Consider the following 15,966-nt stretch of genomic DNA (forward strand, 5'->3'; position numbering starts at 1 on the left):
ACAGGATAAGGCAAAACATACCTATAAATACTTTTGTTCTGTCAGCAATACAAATTTGTATAGTGAAACATTTTGGGCACTAAACATACCAGCAGACTGAAATAAAAACAACACCAACAAGGAAAAAGCTATGTTTTATGAAGACAGATGAATAATTTAAGAGATATGATGAACAGAATAAAACTACTGCATATGCCGGTGTGTGCCATTTCAGGATCTGACCTGATTACAGTTGCAGCCAAACTGTAGATTTAAAAACATATAAAATGCAATGAAGGACTTAAAAATAGTGGATGTATGTAAACTGTTTTGGTGGGTTACACATAGACAGAATTGTTTTTGTCACATTGCTTGTGCTAGTATATAGTTAATACTGAGTTAATACTGAGATATTGCTTTTGGTATGCATGCAGTATTACATGCTTATATAACAGTCAACAATTAAACATATATTATTATAATACTGAGTCAAAGCAATACTTTGGCAAGTCATACAGTATAGAGTAGGTTTACATTCTTATTTGTGTACATATTTGTAAGATCTAGCATATTTAGGCTTATGGGGCTTTAAGACATACTGGGAAAAGACATTTTGTGCTTATAAATATAAAGGGTAGTTCCATTCATTTTCCTCCTTAGTTTCCATATATTTTTTTCCCTGTTGCAAGTTTCTGTATTTTCCCTGCTGATCCTTGACTCCATGTCGGCTCTGAGCGTAGCGGGACCTCCAGTCCCTTTCAAAAGTAGCTTTGACATGTTCCAGGATTGTCACTCCTCTGTCTTCAGCACTGCCGTTCATTTTGACCACCAATCCAACTCCTGCATTAATAGCAAAATCACTGCCAACCCAGTCATGGTTCCCTGTAAGCGACAAAGACAACAGTGTCAGATAGCGCCCGTAAAAGTCATTATTTAAAAAGAAATAGCTTTACATTACTGTATCTTGAATCTTGATATGTGTCTGCATATGTATATACCACTTGGTGCTTGTGTGTCTTTGGATGAGCGAGTAAGAATCAAATATAGCAGTGCTAGTTTAGTTTAGCAGTCTTAGTTAAAAGACATGTCCCCTGTTTCACAAAACATCCTCTCCTGAACTGTTTCTTGGAAAAGCACAGTAACTTTCTGGAATTTTCTCACAAACCTCTGTGATGATATGACTTCCCATAAAATGTACTGTAGCTGTAAGGATTGAACTAGCCATATGTGAGACACTTTGTGGTTGTGACTTGTCCTTTGACTTAAAGCAGCGGTCTCCAAACTTTTTTGCGCCACGGACCGGTTTATGCCCGACAATATTTTCATGGACCGGCCTTTAAGGTGTCGCGGATAAATACAACAAAATAAAACTAGTACCGGTACCGAAAAAAAGAAAATTTATTCATAACACACGTGAAAAGACCCAGGAAAACCGAGTAAACGATAAAGACGATAACAAAATAACGCTGAAAACCGATAAAAACCCTGAAAACTATACATTTCACACCTGAGCCTCAACTCTCGCGGCCCGGTACCAAACAACTCACAGACCGGTACCGGTCCGAGGCCCCGGGGGTTGGGGACCGCTGACTTAAAGTATTTATCTGAAACTCACAGTCTTTTATTTTCTTCTCATCTTGCTCTTTGTCTTTTCTTGTCTATATGCTCATAAAGCAAGCCAATACAGCAATGTTTGAGCTATTGCTCAAGTTAAAATGTTCAAGTTTTATACATTTTGCTTTGGTATGTGGTATGACTCACTAAACCCAGCTACTAAAAAAGCCAATAAAAATCTGTACCTCAAAAAATTTATTTCCCACTGTTTTGTTTTATATTGAATTAACAAATGCAATGTAAGATGATCTTTTATTTCCCTTTGGACAAACAGGCTCATTGTCCCATTTCAATCTTTGGATAAAGCTATGATAAAATAGATACCTCCTGGCTATAAGTAATAAAAACAAAAAGAGAGTGGTAACAGCATACTTATGTATCTCATAGCATTTTCCAGTTGAACATCTGTTAAATGCCAACCCTAACTTAGTATGCTTGCTGACCTTCTTCATCCCTTCATGACCACAGTGTACCCATCTTTTAAAGCAGTTTCCAGCAGCACTCACTATGTCACAAAGCTCAAATCTTCTTGAACATGACAATGAGTTCACTGTTCTCAAATCTCCTTTACAGTCACTATTCTAAATAAAGTAGTGCACCTCTTGGGAAGTCGTGGAACAGGACATTCTTATCACGTGCTGCTTGATAAATCTACATCAACTGTTTGATGCTTTTATGTCATTATGGACAAAAACCTTTGGGAAATGTTAACATTAAGAATTAAGGTAGTTTTGAAGGCAAAAGGGGTCCAACTCCATACTAGCAATGTGTACCTAATGAAGTGGCCAGTTAGTCTATGCATATTTTTGTTGTCAAAAACTTTATATTAAGATACTTTGAAACCTGCACCTCAATAAAAACCCCAAAACACACATTATATTTCCTACCAATGTAGACTGCATTGTCGGTCACCATGTACTTGTTGTGGTTGAGCCCAAGCTGAATGTCATCGTTCTGCTCCTTGTGACTAAAAAAACGCTAGAAAAAACAACAATTTAACAAAAAGCATGTATAATAAGAAATAATAATTCATAAGTGCAGTATGAATTAAAACTTGTCCATGAGTAGTTAAAACTACAGGTGTAAGTGATTCGCTTACCACTTCCAGGGAACAATTGTAAAGCTGAACGCAGAGTGACTTGAGGGAGGTCACAAAATTAAAGGTGAGTGGATGAGTTTTCTTCCAGAAGCTTATGAGCAGACGAACTTTGACCCCTCTTAATACCACAGCTTCTCTGATGACTTCATCGATAGACGACCAATACCTAAAAATCCAACTAGTGTTATTATTGTGGACAATGCTTTTCAGTCTAAAGATACTGAAGGGCATAGAGTTCGAAAATTCCACGTTGCTATATTCTGGGTATATTCTAGTTTGCCATGAATTGTGTCCTCTGATACAGACACACATGTACAGTATGAATGTAAAATGACCTCATAAATGTTCCTGTAAAAAGGATTTAAATGTCAAAGCTTGCCCCGGCACACACCTTGTGACTGAGGTTCCTCTGAAACTCCTTTTCACCAGAGGGAGATAGTCTGTCACTGATATGAAGATAAATGTCTTTGCACTCTGAATGACTTGATAGATGGCATCTACATCTCGGGTGCGATCTTTGGAGCAGAAGAGTTCAGGAGAGGTCTACAGAAAGGACAAGGCATGTTTGGTCCCCAAAATTATGTAAAAATCACAAAAATGAAACAACTGAGACACACGGTTAAAGTTTAGGATAACTTTCAAAAATGTGTGTGTTTCAATTCAACAAAGAATACACAATCCACTAATAAAAATAGGTATATACATTTCAATGTAACATTTCTGCAGAGAAAAAGGAAAGAAAACAAGAAAGCACATTTCAACGACCATTTATCATTACTAGAATAAGTGGGGCAAAAGATCAAGGTTGGTTTGCCAACAGCCTTGACAGTATGGCTCCATTAGTTTCCTATAAGATGATAAATGTTTTAAATGTAGCTGATAAATGTCTTGTCGCTTTGAGAGCAACAAGATTCATTAACGTAGTGAGATATTCAGACTCAAGTTGCTCCTTAGTGCGATAATAAGATGATTAATCATTTTCTGTTTATATTTGTTATTAATATGTAATAACACTCTTATAAAGACATTCACTATAAGCCCCGAGGCAGGAAATTGGTGCCTCAAGAAGTATATGAACCACTGCATTTTGTGAAGAATTGATTTATGTATGCACTAAGTCCTGTAACATAAGAAAGCTGTTACTCACAGACACATAAGCGGTGGCGGGGGTGGAGTTAAGTTGTAGCTGCAGGGCATTGTTCTTTCCATAGAGAGCAGTTACTCTCTTTGACCAGATGGAGGGGATGTAGTCCCTTTCGTGGAGCTGCCAGTAAAATGAAAAGACTCGGTGGAGGTCCAGAGCCAGACAGCTGCAGTTATACACCACCACCCCCAGTTCTTTCCTCTGTGGTGTGTGAGAAAGAAGTAGGAAGAGGTGATGCAGCAGAAAAGTTAAAATATTGAGTGTGCTCTGCAGACGTTATAGAGGGTATAAAAGAATTAAAGAAAGGGACTGAGTTCAGAGAGAGAATAGTAACGTTTCATGGATTGATGATCTTCTATTAATTTTCAGATTAAATAGGATAAAAATGAAGAGCGAAAGGTACTATTATAGAATATCACTAATTTAAAGGTATTTAGCCAAAAATAATATATGATAAAATGATGCTAAAAGAGGAAAAAGAGGAAAAGTCAAGACAATAACAAAGGCAATAAGCTGGATGTCATCATAGATATATAATCATTTCAAAGGAATCTGTCTAAAAGCGAATAAGCTGGATATTATTCCAGTCCTACCAAAGAATTTAAATAACTGGAGCACAAGCAGGCTAACACTGCAATCCACAGAGCTGCTAGTGTGGGTAAAAACAACAAAATGAAAGAAGAAGAGACAGATGTCCTAAATACATTCTTGTCTGCTCATTAAATAGATGGCAGAAAATTTCTTTTGTGTTTGGTGTTTCTGTTTTTTGTCTGTTTCTTTTTTAACGTGTGCCCCTGAAGGAGGAACACAGAGGTTTCAGTTTGTTACCACAGAGGGTCAATTTCAGACATATGTGTCTGGCTTGCAGTGCTTACTACACACATCCAGTGTATGTGTGCTATTCCTTCATTCCTTCTTGCTCATTGTGACTTACACTCATACAGCAGTCCTACCTCCAACCAGTGCTGAAGCACCAAAAAGGGCTGGGCAATCACTTCAGGTTACAGTATGCTAATGCATTCTGGTTCCTGCTCTATTATGAATTACATACTAAATGAAAAGTGAAATGCTACTTGTCTTTCTGACCATCTCAGACAACAACCTTAAATCATTCCTGATTTCTGTTGGCAGTGCTGCAGTACCTGCATAAAGAAGTATAAGAGGAAAGCGTGGCTAATTTACATTATGTGTTACTCTTTAAAGACCCAGCAAACCAGATGCTGATGTGCGCTTTTACCTTGGAGAGTGACCTCCAGTCCATATCAGCGCTCCCGATGTAAATGTGCTTCCGATCCACTATCCAGAATGAGGAATGGAGTCCGCCTCTGGTAAAAAGTGTCATGTTAACAAAATGAACCTCTGCATCTAATCCGTGTGAAGGATAAAAAGAGACAGAAAAGAGAGAAAATGAAAAGTTTAAGAGAAAAAGAAAGAGAAAATTGTGTAAATCTGACAGTTGGCCTTGTACTGTCTGACAAGAACAGGGGCCAACGCAGGCAGTCTGAAAGGCAGTATTTGACAGGAAACCAGACTGTACATTTTCATCCATTCAAGGTTTTTTGGCCTTGATTGTGAAGTCTGGCAGATGCATATGGTGTAGAGCTCCTGGGTGCTGCTGCATGCTGTAAATGCATCTGTTTTCCTTGAGGCAGGTCATTGATATTTCATGCCATACCTACAGTGTGGTTCTGCTGTCCTAAAGTGGGTTGCTTAAGAAACTCAACTAAATGTATCCTGGAGGATGAGAATCTCGTTAATAAAACTCTATAGGGTTGTCGGATGAATTGTAAATGTATATCTTCGTTGTTGTTAGCCAAAGTGACACAACAAATTGCCTTTCTGAAATAAAAATGCCACATCCACTCACTGTGTGCTGCCAAGGCCTTCAGCTCAGTCGAGTTTGTCAGACTACTGGCAATCTTCAGCTTAACCCCACGAGATTTTAGCCTGAGCAGTCTCTGGAACAAAAGCTGACCCTGAGGAAGAGAATGATGTTCTGTGTTACTGTAGCGCAGCGACTGACCAATGTTCCTGCATTTCTTTTAGAAGGGCAGCTCTTATTTCGTTGCAGGAATAACCTTATTAAATTGCATTTGGTTTTACAGATCAAATGGGAAATGCAATTGGCTCATTGTTCTACCGGACTGGTTACTGTGACTTTGTACCTGTTTGGCGGGGTTTGGGATTGTCTCCAGGTCCCAGGAGTTTAAGTCCCAGGCAGATGACACCACTTCAATTGAGTGCTTCGCCTGGTCCAACAGTGTGTGAAAGCCAACGGAGACAGGAAGGTGGGGTCTGCCATCCATGGAGAAAGAGAGGTCGTCTGGAATGTTCTCCACAAGTACAATGCTGAAAATAAAAGATTCCTTCAGTGTCTGGAGCTTTAAAGAGGAACACCACCAACACAACAACCCAGCAGCTCAAAGCCTTTACACATAAATCCTTTTATGGGTCTAGATTTTAACAATAAAAAGTGAGGTACAGATCCACATCAGAAATCTCTACCAGAATTAAATAATGAAATAGTAATATGTAATTCTGAATTGGTAATGATTGAGTCCAGATTAAGACTATGTTGAGTTAGTAGAGACAGTCGCTGTGAATACACTGTGCTTTACATGAATGGAACCTCCACAATTTCCTTTAATCTTGCGAAACATCCTACTGGCAGTCTTTGCTGCAGTTTTCCTCGGTGATTCCATCTTCATCGTCCCCCCAAATGTCCACAGATGAGAAGATCAGTGCTACCAGAACAGCAAAGCAGCAAACAAGGGCAAAGATGGCAATGCACTTCTGCTGGGTCTGGAAGATACATTAGAAACACACACGACACTAACAAATGTCAGACACAATGTTTTATTTCTGGAGGGGTTTTTTTTTTGTGAACAGTGCTGCAGTAACTTTTCTGCTTTTTTTGTGTGTCCCTTTTGTGCACTGTGGGCACATAAACACTTGTGCAATGTGAATAATGACGATCAAAATAACAACTATGGCCTTCGTTTGACAGCAGAAACCTTGCTTTGATAACCAGTATACTGCAGATTTCAATGCTCTGGAGCAAAAAATCCCCCAGCTTCAACGATCCCACTTTATGCTACAGAGCCGGACAAGTGAAGTAGAACATTCTCCAGCTGACAGCAAATTGATGCACACTAAATCCAGTCTATAAGGTGTATTGGAAAGTGCAAGTTTTTGCTTCTCGTCATACCGACTGCTTTGTTGTCCATGCAATTCCCATCTGAAAAGGGGTTTTATGAGCTCTGTGTCAAGGTGGCAGCCAACGTTACACTTATGTTAAGCAATATTGCAGGCAATATTTGTGCGCATGTATGTGTGTGCAGTGTATGTCTGTAGGGTTTGTAATATAGGTAGAGTGACAGTCAGTATGAGGTCAGAGGTTGTAATGTTGGAGCCCTGATCCAGCCTGAGGAGTCTTGATTTTCACAGTTTTAAAAGTGCACTTAGGCGTTTTTGTTTTGTTTTGTCAGTTGGTGAGCTGTCAACATCACATTACATATTCTCTTTTGTTGTGTTCTATCAGTCAAATGAATTGCATCCCACTGATTATCTTGGCAGCATAAGCAGGGGGTTTTTCCTTAAAAAGAAAATTTCCGTCTAAAAATTCTACAGCTTTTATTAAAAAAAATAAATAAATAAAAAAAAGCAATTCAGCATCAAAATATAGAAATATGAACAGCAGGAGGTTTGTGGACTCAAATATTGCCTCGGGCAGTGAGGCTGAAAGACAGGTGCTAGCTGGGTGCACCATACACTCTTCTGTTGGCCTCTTCATTACATTTAGCAGAGTCAAGGACCATGCTTAACTTGTGGATGTGCACATGGCTGGGAGGAAATGAACAGAACTGACAGTGTGAGATAGGTCAGCCACTTACAGAAGGTACTGATGCAGTATGTCGCTGTAAAAGGACAACAACACATCTAATATACAGGAAAAAATAGCCTAATATGGCAAGGAGTGAATAGATAGCTGTTCCAATAACTACTAAATAATTTGATCCATCCATTCGCTTCTGTTTATCTATTTTAGGGTCGTGGGTGGCGCTCGAGCCTATCCCAGCTGTCTTAGGGTGAGAGGAAGGGTACACCCTGGTCACCAGTCTTTCGCAGGGCTAACACATAGACACAGACAACCATTCACGCTCACATTCACTCCTGCACTCAGACCTATGAGCAATTTAGTGTTTCTATTTAACCTAACAGTTAGGTTAAATAGAAACACTATTTAACCTAACCGTGTTAGGCATGCAGTTAGTGGGGTTAGGTCCTAACCCCACTAACTGCATGCCTTTGGACTGTGGGAGGATGCCAGAGTACCCGGAAAGAACCCACACCAACTTGGGGAGAACATGCAAACTCCACACAGAAAGATGCTGGCCTGATGGTGGAATTAAACTCAGGACCTTCTTGCTGTGAGGCAACAGTGCTAGCCACCGTGCTGCCCTAAATAATTTGAATTATTGATAAAATAATTATTTATCAAGCAAATATTATGTGAGTGGTTACAACTTCTGAATACTTCCAGTTTGGACACATTTGATTGGGTTCTGGGCAATTGTTTTTGTAATTTATTAAGTTATTTTCTTAACTTTTGTAATGTTTGCTACTGCATTTAAAACAGTGTTTGTAATTAATAAACTTATCTTACATAATTGTTGAAAAAAAAAGCAACATTTCCAGCTCTTATATGCTAATAGTCTCTTTCTCAAAATTATTTTACATCAGATGTTTTTTGGTGGCAACTGCAACTACTGTGCACCGAGCTATAAGGATGGCTGTGTTATTTGCCATTTTGCATCATTTAAAGACTAAAGGAGAGACTGATTTATATTAAAAAAATCTTGGATAGTAAAAAACACTTTGACGAAAACCTAAAGTTTTGATATACATATGAGCTTTTAGTTTTAATATGGTTTAAAAAGATAAGGAATTTAAGAGTTTAATCAATCAGGCAGTGAAACACTGGTGTACTGAAACCTAGAGAAAAAAGTCCAAGAAAAAACATGCATTGCAATCCACCTATGGCCAAAAGGAGACTAACATTACCTATTAAATATAGAAAGAGCTGAAAAACATCACCTTTAATGGCTCCTGTGGGGTTGGTCCTGCCATGAGAGCAGCATTCCTTTAAACTACAAGGTGGGAAACAGGAGCTCAGTCACACATCTTTGCCTCTCTTTTCCACCCAGCCCTCAGCCTGTTCAAATCTGATGTCTTCACTCTTGGTCCTTGTCTTCATCCTGCAGGTACCTCAGTGTCCCAAAAGGTCTGTCTGTGTGGGCATCAGCTTCTGGTTTGTTATGTGTCCTGACATGGTTCTTCTAGCAGCTGATTGTGTGTGTGTGTGTGTGTGTGTGTGTGTGTACTTGTGTGTGAACTGTGTGTGCGGTTCACTGTCTGCCTTACAGTCGAAGCGGTGAGAGAGAAGATGAAAGACCAACCCCCTCTTGTTCAAAATGGCCAATAAAGAGCCGTAGCTTTGAGCTCCAGTACCCTCCTCCCCCTCCCTCACTTTCCCTCTTCTCTTCCTTTTCCAGCTGTATTTCCCTCCTTTATCTGCCAAGTGAATAAAACTCATCTGGCAGCAAGCAGTTGGTCTGTGCTTAGAAGGGAGCGATGCTGAAACATGCCATTAGTAAATGTGACAGCTGCAGCAAAACTCCCCCAAAACATTTTGGACTCAGTAGATCGCACATGCCTGCTCACCATACTGTATGCAGGCGCATGCACACCCACACTCAGCATTCACGGTTACACTCAGAAAATATTGAGGCATCTACAAAAGCCCTATAGCTCCCATTAATAATTGATATAAATGGAAGTTGGCATAATTATCTTCTTTAATTCCCACTTTGTTTAAATCACTGCAGTAGATTTGCTTTATTCCAGTGGAATGAACCATGTTTCAATTCTGCTATAGCTTTAAGAGCTCCTCATATTATTGCACAGAAGGGTATCAGTGGGGAAAAAAATGAAATATGTAAAATCCTTTTTCCTTCCTCCCCCCCCCCACAACTCTTTCCTCACAGATGAATATATGCTTAATGGCAGCAAAACGACATATGCTCCAAACTGCAGGTACGCTTCTGTTATGTTTATGAGACCTGTATGTGAGGTCGAAAAATGTTAGGAGGAATCTGTATGCACTACTGCATTTAAGTAAACTTTAAAGAAATGTGTTGATTTTTCTAATTTTAAGTTATACATACCAACAATTTCATCAGTAAAAAATTTGCTTTAAATTTCATATCTCCTTCATGCTGAACTGTAGTAACTTTAGCGACTCCCTGAAATCTTATGCAGAGCCATCATCCGGTGCAATTTTCAATTTAAACATTGTTTAATTGATGAACAAATACCTGCAAAAATAAAACTTCCATCAGGGTGTGCCTCAGCTGTGCTAATCAGCAGATGCAGTTGTCTCACTCAGCATTTATATAGATGCATGTTAGTAACATTCTTGCCACAAAAAAAGCATTAGCACTTAGCTATGCCACAGAGGCTGGAGGGGTTTTTGCTACATTCACTCTCTTAGGCAAAAACAGATGTATTTGCATGGCTGGGAGCAAATAAGAATGACTCTCAGAGACAGGTCAGTAAATTATGCTACTGATATAGTAAGATAGAACTGCTTGAAGTAACATTTATCAGCAGACTCTGTAGGCTAGCAGCAAAATATTGCAACAGTGCTAGTATTCCATAGCTTTGTGGACTTTATCACAAATTAACCCGTCAAACAAGCAATTTGTGCTGTAGAGTTTTGGAGTGACTCTTTTAATACAACTAATACTCATGAATACATTCTTTCTTCAAAGTTTCAAACACATTAATACACAAAATGCATGCAGAGTACAAAGTTTGAATTTTAACTAAAAAAAAAGACACATTAAGACGAGATCTCGTAGTAGTGGAATAAAAACGTAACAGGGAAAACTGCTTTGCCTGTCTAGGACAGGTGCCCTCTGCACGTCAAACTGCATTTGTGTGTGTATGTGTGTGTGTGTGGGTGACAGAGTGAGAGAGAGAGAGAGAGAGAGAGAGAGAGAGAGAGAGAGAGAGTGAGAAAGAGAGAAAGGGATGGGTCAACAAAACTATTTGAGTTACTTCCCATGAGAGGTGAATGTTCCTAAAGCTGCACACATGGGGTCATACAATCACACTTTCAAACTGAGAAAGAAACAAAGTGACATGCCGAATTGGATTTTCAGTGTTCCCAACCATCACAAGCTCAGACGGAGTTATAAAGGGCAATTTATAGCTCAGCAACAAAGTGAGTGAGACTCTGGTCACTGGCGGTCATGACAGAAAACTGTTGACATAAACAATTTAGTAACTGCACAGTCATTTCACTGATAGACTTTTGAATAGTAAGGCATGGAATACCTACCAAGCAACAATGAGCAAATGATCCAAATATAAGGGTTCTATAGCAGTAGAGGTATGTGTGAAAAATGATGATGGTGAAAGTATCTTGAGGTGTAAATGTTTCAGCTAGCTTTATTGCTTCTGTTTTACAAAACAGGAAATGGATCCTAAATTTCTTCAAATTTTTTGTCCTTTCTGTTAGAATTAAATGTTTCAAGATGCATTTAAAGCACCTGCTTTTTAAACTCAATTTAAAATGCTTTATTACTTTTTAACAGGCCATCTGTACTGTCCTTTGAGGCTTACATTTATAATTACTCTATATGACATCTTGTCTCCTTTTACTAGCTCCACATTAATTAAGGTGACCTCCCCTCCCGTTAAAACACCCCCCCTGTGATTGCCTGTGAAGAACGCTTCTGTGTATAGGTGTTTCACCTTCACACCGAAAGCTCAACAGCAGGTTTTCCATGAGCGCACAGGACGTGGTGTTTTCTAACGTCATAGTCAGGGTGATGTGCTGAGTGAAAGCTGACTGGGCACAGCGCCACAGGAGACAGCTAGGCAACATGCCAAAGGGAGTGTGGATGGGGTGCAGATAGGGATCCAGCAATGAAAAATGATCCTGTTAGGTTGTCTCACTCTATCAGTAATTGTCTGTCCCCAGCAGAGCACTGGGTTTACTAGTTCTCTTCAGCTAACAGGCCACATGGTTAAAAGACAGACAATCAGTTAATGTTTAACTTTTTTTTCATGACCAAGAATTTGCTTGATACAAAATTATTAAGATCTCAAGGTAAGCAGTCATTCCAGAAAACTGTTTACAATTTACCAGTAATGGAGCTTTGTTTACTAATTTATTGAATATACATTATATTAATAATGGTGATGCTTCACATGCTCTCTTTTGAAGAAATGCTTTCTGCAGGAGGCTTCAGAGGTCACAGCAAACTTTACACTTCGTCCCTTCCTGTCTCTCTGTACAGGACATTTTCTTATGTGCAGTAGAGTCCTCCAACACAAAGAACTAATTAATAGTCTCACATTTAAGAGCCACACAGTGCTAACACATTAGTATGTGTAATTATGATGATTTAAAAACCTTGCCATGCACACATTTTGGCTTTATTACTACAAGAATGAGAACAGGGTTAGCTAGTTTTTCTTGACAATTCTCTTAAATGTAACAACAATATCTCAGTGGGCATTTAAGTTACTGAAATGCAGATAAAGTGGATTTTTATGCTATGATGGACAATTTGCAGCAATAGGAAAGGGAATGTAGAGAAAATGGCTTTATACCGTTCTGCTGCTTATAAACAGGAAAGAAAGTAAGTGAATCTCTTGGAAGGACACCCCGTAAATGCATAGCTTCATCAATTCTGCTCAATATTTTAAGTATATTAACTGGCTTCCGAAGATCTAATTGGCCTAACTGGATCTAAATCATGTCTGGAAAGATTCGATTCTGAGTTAAAATTCTGTGCAACAGAACTGTGTTGGGAGTAATGGTGCAATGCTTTAAAAGGAATTAGAAATATTAGACATTTTTCCCTTTTTGTGAAAAATGCTAACACATAAAATGGTCAGAGATACATATCAGATTGATATTTATCCAGCCACCAAGCAGGAGGTAGCATAGGTGAAGATTTTAAGATTTTCATAGGCAGTGACCATGATGGACAGGTTTAGAAATTAGTCTATAGAAGCTATCAGCTTAAGTTAAGTGATTTAGAGCTAAAGTTAGAGAGGCATGACTGAGATGGTTTGAACATGGTGCAGGATAGCGGATATACTGGCATAGTTCACTGATATGAAACTACCAGGGGAAAGAGGAAGATTCGTGGAAAGTGAAGGGGGACATGCAGAGGGCTGGTGTGACAAAGGATGATGCTAGAGATGAAGTAAGATTGAGGCAGATGATTCGGTGTGGTGACTTCTAAAGGGAGAAGCCATTGCATAGCTTACTTTTCCCTTTTTGGATAATTCCTTATTTGCACCTCATCTCTCATCATGTGATTTTATCATTCTGAACAAATCATCAATCTTCAATCTTAAATATAATCAGCCTATCTCTATTTATCGGCTACCATTGGCCTTAAAGCTAGCAGTAGTTAAACTGTTACTTGAAAAGCCATCACTTGAACCAGCTGTCTTAAACTTTCATTTTATCTCAAAAATTTCTCAAACAATTGTAAAACAGCTAACAGATCATCTGCAGGGGAATGAAGAGTTTCAGTCAGGTTTCACAGCTTTAAAGCATAATGTTTAAAGAAATACTTAAGTAAACGCAAATGCTTATAAAGACGAGAACGGACTCAAACTCTAAGAAATCTGCAAAATCTGGTAGGTAAACCTGAGCATTTGTCCTTTTTGGGTTGATGTGGATTTGCTGGGTGTGAACCAGCTGGAAAGAAAGTTGTAATTTATTTTCATTGGAGGCAACAAACCTCAGCTGCATACTCCAGTGTTAAAGCAGATACATCACAAGCATGCAAAGTGAATGGATTTCCAGCAGATGGAGTGAATCGCTCCTCTAAACTCACAGAATGGCTCATTGCATATTTGACAGTTGCTGACACCTTTTTTCTTCTAGCTAGTTTTACACATCTACAATAATCAAGGTTTAACTTTACCTCTTCACTTTTAAAAAAGTAACTGATGTTTGTAAGGAAGTTGCTTACCCTTTCCAGCTTTTCTCTGTTTCGCAGGTAGATGGATGCAGAGTAGCCATGCTGCTGGATTGCACTGTAACTGCTGGTTTTCAGTTGGGACACATAGGGCAGAGGTGTTGGGGGAGCCTCGTCTTGCTCCCTTGACCTTGGATCATCTGACAGTTCCATTGATGACCTGTGTTCTGCTGCTGTCTGCTGGGGTGCAGAGATGCTCTGAAGTACACACACACACACACACACACACACACACACACACACACACACACACACACACACACACACACACACACACACACACACACAGAGATGCTGCCACTCCTGTCCTTTTTTTTTTCTTCTCCAATCTATCTTTCAGAAGCTGAATCAGCCACTTTTACTCTCTGTGGTGCCTGAGCTACAGTTTGTAGTACAGTCTCCCAGGCATAATGGGAGGGGCAGAAATGGGCTTCTGTAAGCTTGTGAACAGGGCGGAGGTGCAATTTGAGCAGCTGCATGGATGTACTGAACAAGACAGAAAGCATCAGAAAGAGATTAATCTTATTGAGAAAAGTGTGAGTACGCTGTGAGACACGTACACATTCTCTTTCCCACACACACAATTGTAGGAAATCGAATTTCTGCCATTTGCACTTCACATGCGGATACTGATACTGGCAGAGACAGAATGTCCTGAAGTACTCTAACTTCACCTTAAGAAACCTTTTATACAGGACCATATGCCAGGGGAGCACACACCGCACACACAAAGATTTTTATAGCCACGACAGTTTATGTTGTGAATACAAAAAGGCTGCTGGTGTAAGAAAAACTGACTTTGCCCCGACCTACTTCACAACACAAGTAACCCTGTGACCACTGTGTTCATAGTACCACAGTGATATTTACATTATTTGTCTCCTCATTGATTAAAGATTGATGGCTGAAATTATTTTAAACAATAGAATTTTGGAAATGCATTGAATGTGTTGTTTTACAAACTGATGATTTTTAACATTAATGTAATGATTATATTGTTAGCAGCCAGTTACTTTATGTTAGCATAAAGACTAAAGCCAGGATGAACCTAGCATGTAGGCAATCAATTCAGTGTAGCATTGTTTTGGTATTTTCTGACACATTGTACTTGAGTATATTTGATCCAAAAGTCCAGAAAATTTGGAAAGTGTGGAAAATGTGCACCAGTGAAGTCATATTAAATAAGCTGTTTCCTAAGTCTTTAGGAGGTGGCTTACATGATGTCAGGCTAACATTTGGAGGCTGCATTCTGAAGTGGAGCATTTTGGCCATTAGTGTTAATGTCTGGTTAACGGGAAGGCAGGGCAAGCACAGAGCATCATTCTTGTTACCGTTCTTCAATAGAGATTATAATATACAATTCCCTTTCCTTCCAATTAAAAAGCCATATGATAATCAATGACCATTACATTCACATTTTATTGACAATAATCTAAATTATCTCTCTGAGCACGGTTTCTGCCATCTGTACCACTCTATAGTTAATTTGAACACCCAGTTTGCTGACAAAGCTTCTCCTGTTGTTCTCCTCTCCAATGCAGTTCCACACTGATGAACATTCATCAGTGTGGAACTGCAGAATATGTAAATTACACAAGTAGCCCAAACAGTCACAGTGTAGCATCATACACCTTACTCACACTGAGGTAACAGGATTACTATTGCTGTAATACTACTATTGCAAGTTAAACTGAATAATGTGTAGCATGTAAGCTGTGCATGACCTAACACATAATTTCAACATTATATATGTTTAAACAATTACTTTTGAAAACTTTTTTTTTTTTTTTTTTTTACAAACTACCAAACAGATACCTCATATCTCAAAAACTGCAGTGTTATGAAAACTTTATTTATATGCAATAAATGCAGTGTGAGGGTGGTAAAGCCCATAGGGAACCTGAACTTAATGAAACTAAGTGGGAGCAGTTTAGTCAAACTTAGCATTTCCAGTAGATGAGCACCTGCACAATCCCTGATGTGCACCAGCAGTTGTGGTGAAAGTTGTTCACAGGGGAGAAAAACCCTGACACAGCTTTAAAGGATTAAGGAAGTGG

The 15,966-nt window shown here is 39.0% G+C and overlaps 1 protein-coding gene across 1 annotated transcript; it reads right to left on the reverse strand.

The window, feature by feature from the left end:
* On the reverse strand, positions 1–14,062 carry pld5 (phospholipase D family member 5). The gene is made up of 10 exons (XM_085408853.1): positions 13,904–14,062; positions 6,502–6,638; positions 6,002–6,185; positions 5,704–5,812; positions 5,074–5,201; positions 3,840–4,037; positions 3,084–3,235; positions 2,693–2,858; positions 2,481–2,571; positions 1–861 (listed from the first exon to the last, which is right to left on the reverse strand). Exons 1-10 carry the CDS (start codon positions 14,060–14,062, stop codon positions 599–601), a joined length of 1,587 nt encoding a protein of 528 aa, XP_085264979.1. The 3' UTR covers positions 1–598.
* Positions 14,063–15,966: the final 1,904 nt, after the last annotated feature.

This window comes from Rhamphochromis longiceps, linkage group LG6 (assembly GCF_057381845.1).
Source record: "Rhamphochromis longiceps isolate RC_006_pf linkage group LG6, R_longiceps_female_GT1.1, whole genome shotgun sequence".
NCBI classification, from domain to species: domain Eukaryota; kingdom Metazoa; phylum Chordata; class Actinopteri; order Cichliformes; family Cichlidae; genus Rhamphochromis; species Rhamphochromis longiceps.

Excerpts from the sequence above, each read along its gene's own strand:
- pld5 (XM_085408853.1), bottom strand. The coding sequence starts at position 14,062 with ATGGAACTGTCAGATGATCCAAGGTCAAGGGAGCAAGACGAGGCTCCC. Across the intron at positions 5,813-6,001 it reads TCCCAAACCCCGCCAAACAG|GGTCAGCTTTTGTTCCAGAG; the intron begins GTACAAAGTCAC and ends TCTCTTCCTCAG. Across the intron at positions 5,202-5,703 it reads GAAGGCCTTGGCAGCACACA|ATGCAGAGGTTCATTTTGTT; the intron begins GTGAGTGGATGT and ends CACACGGATTAG.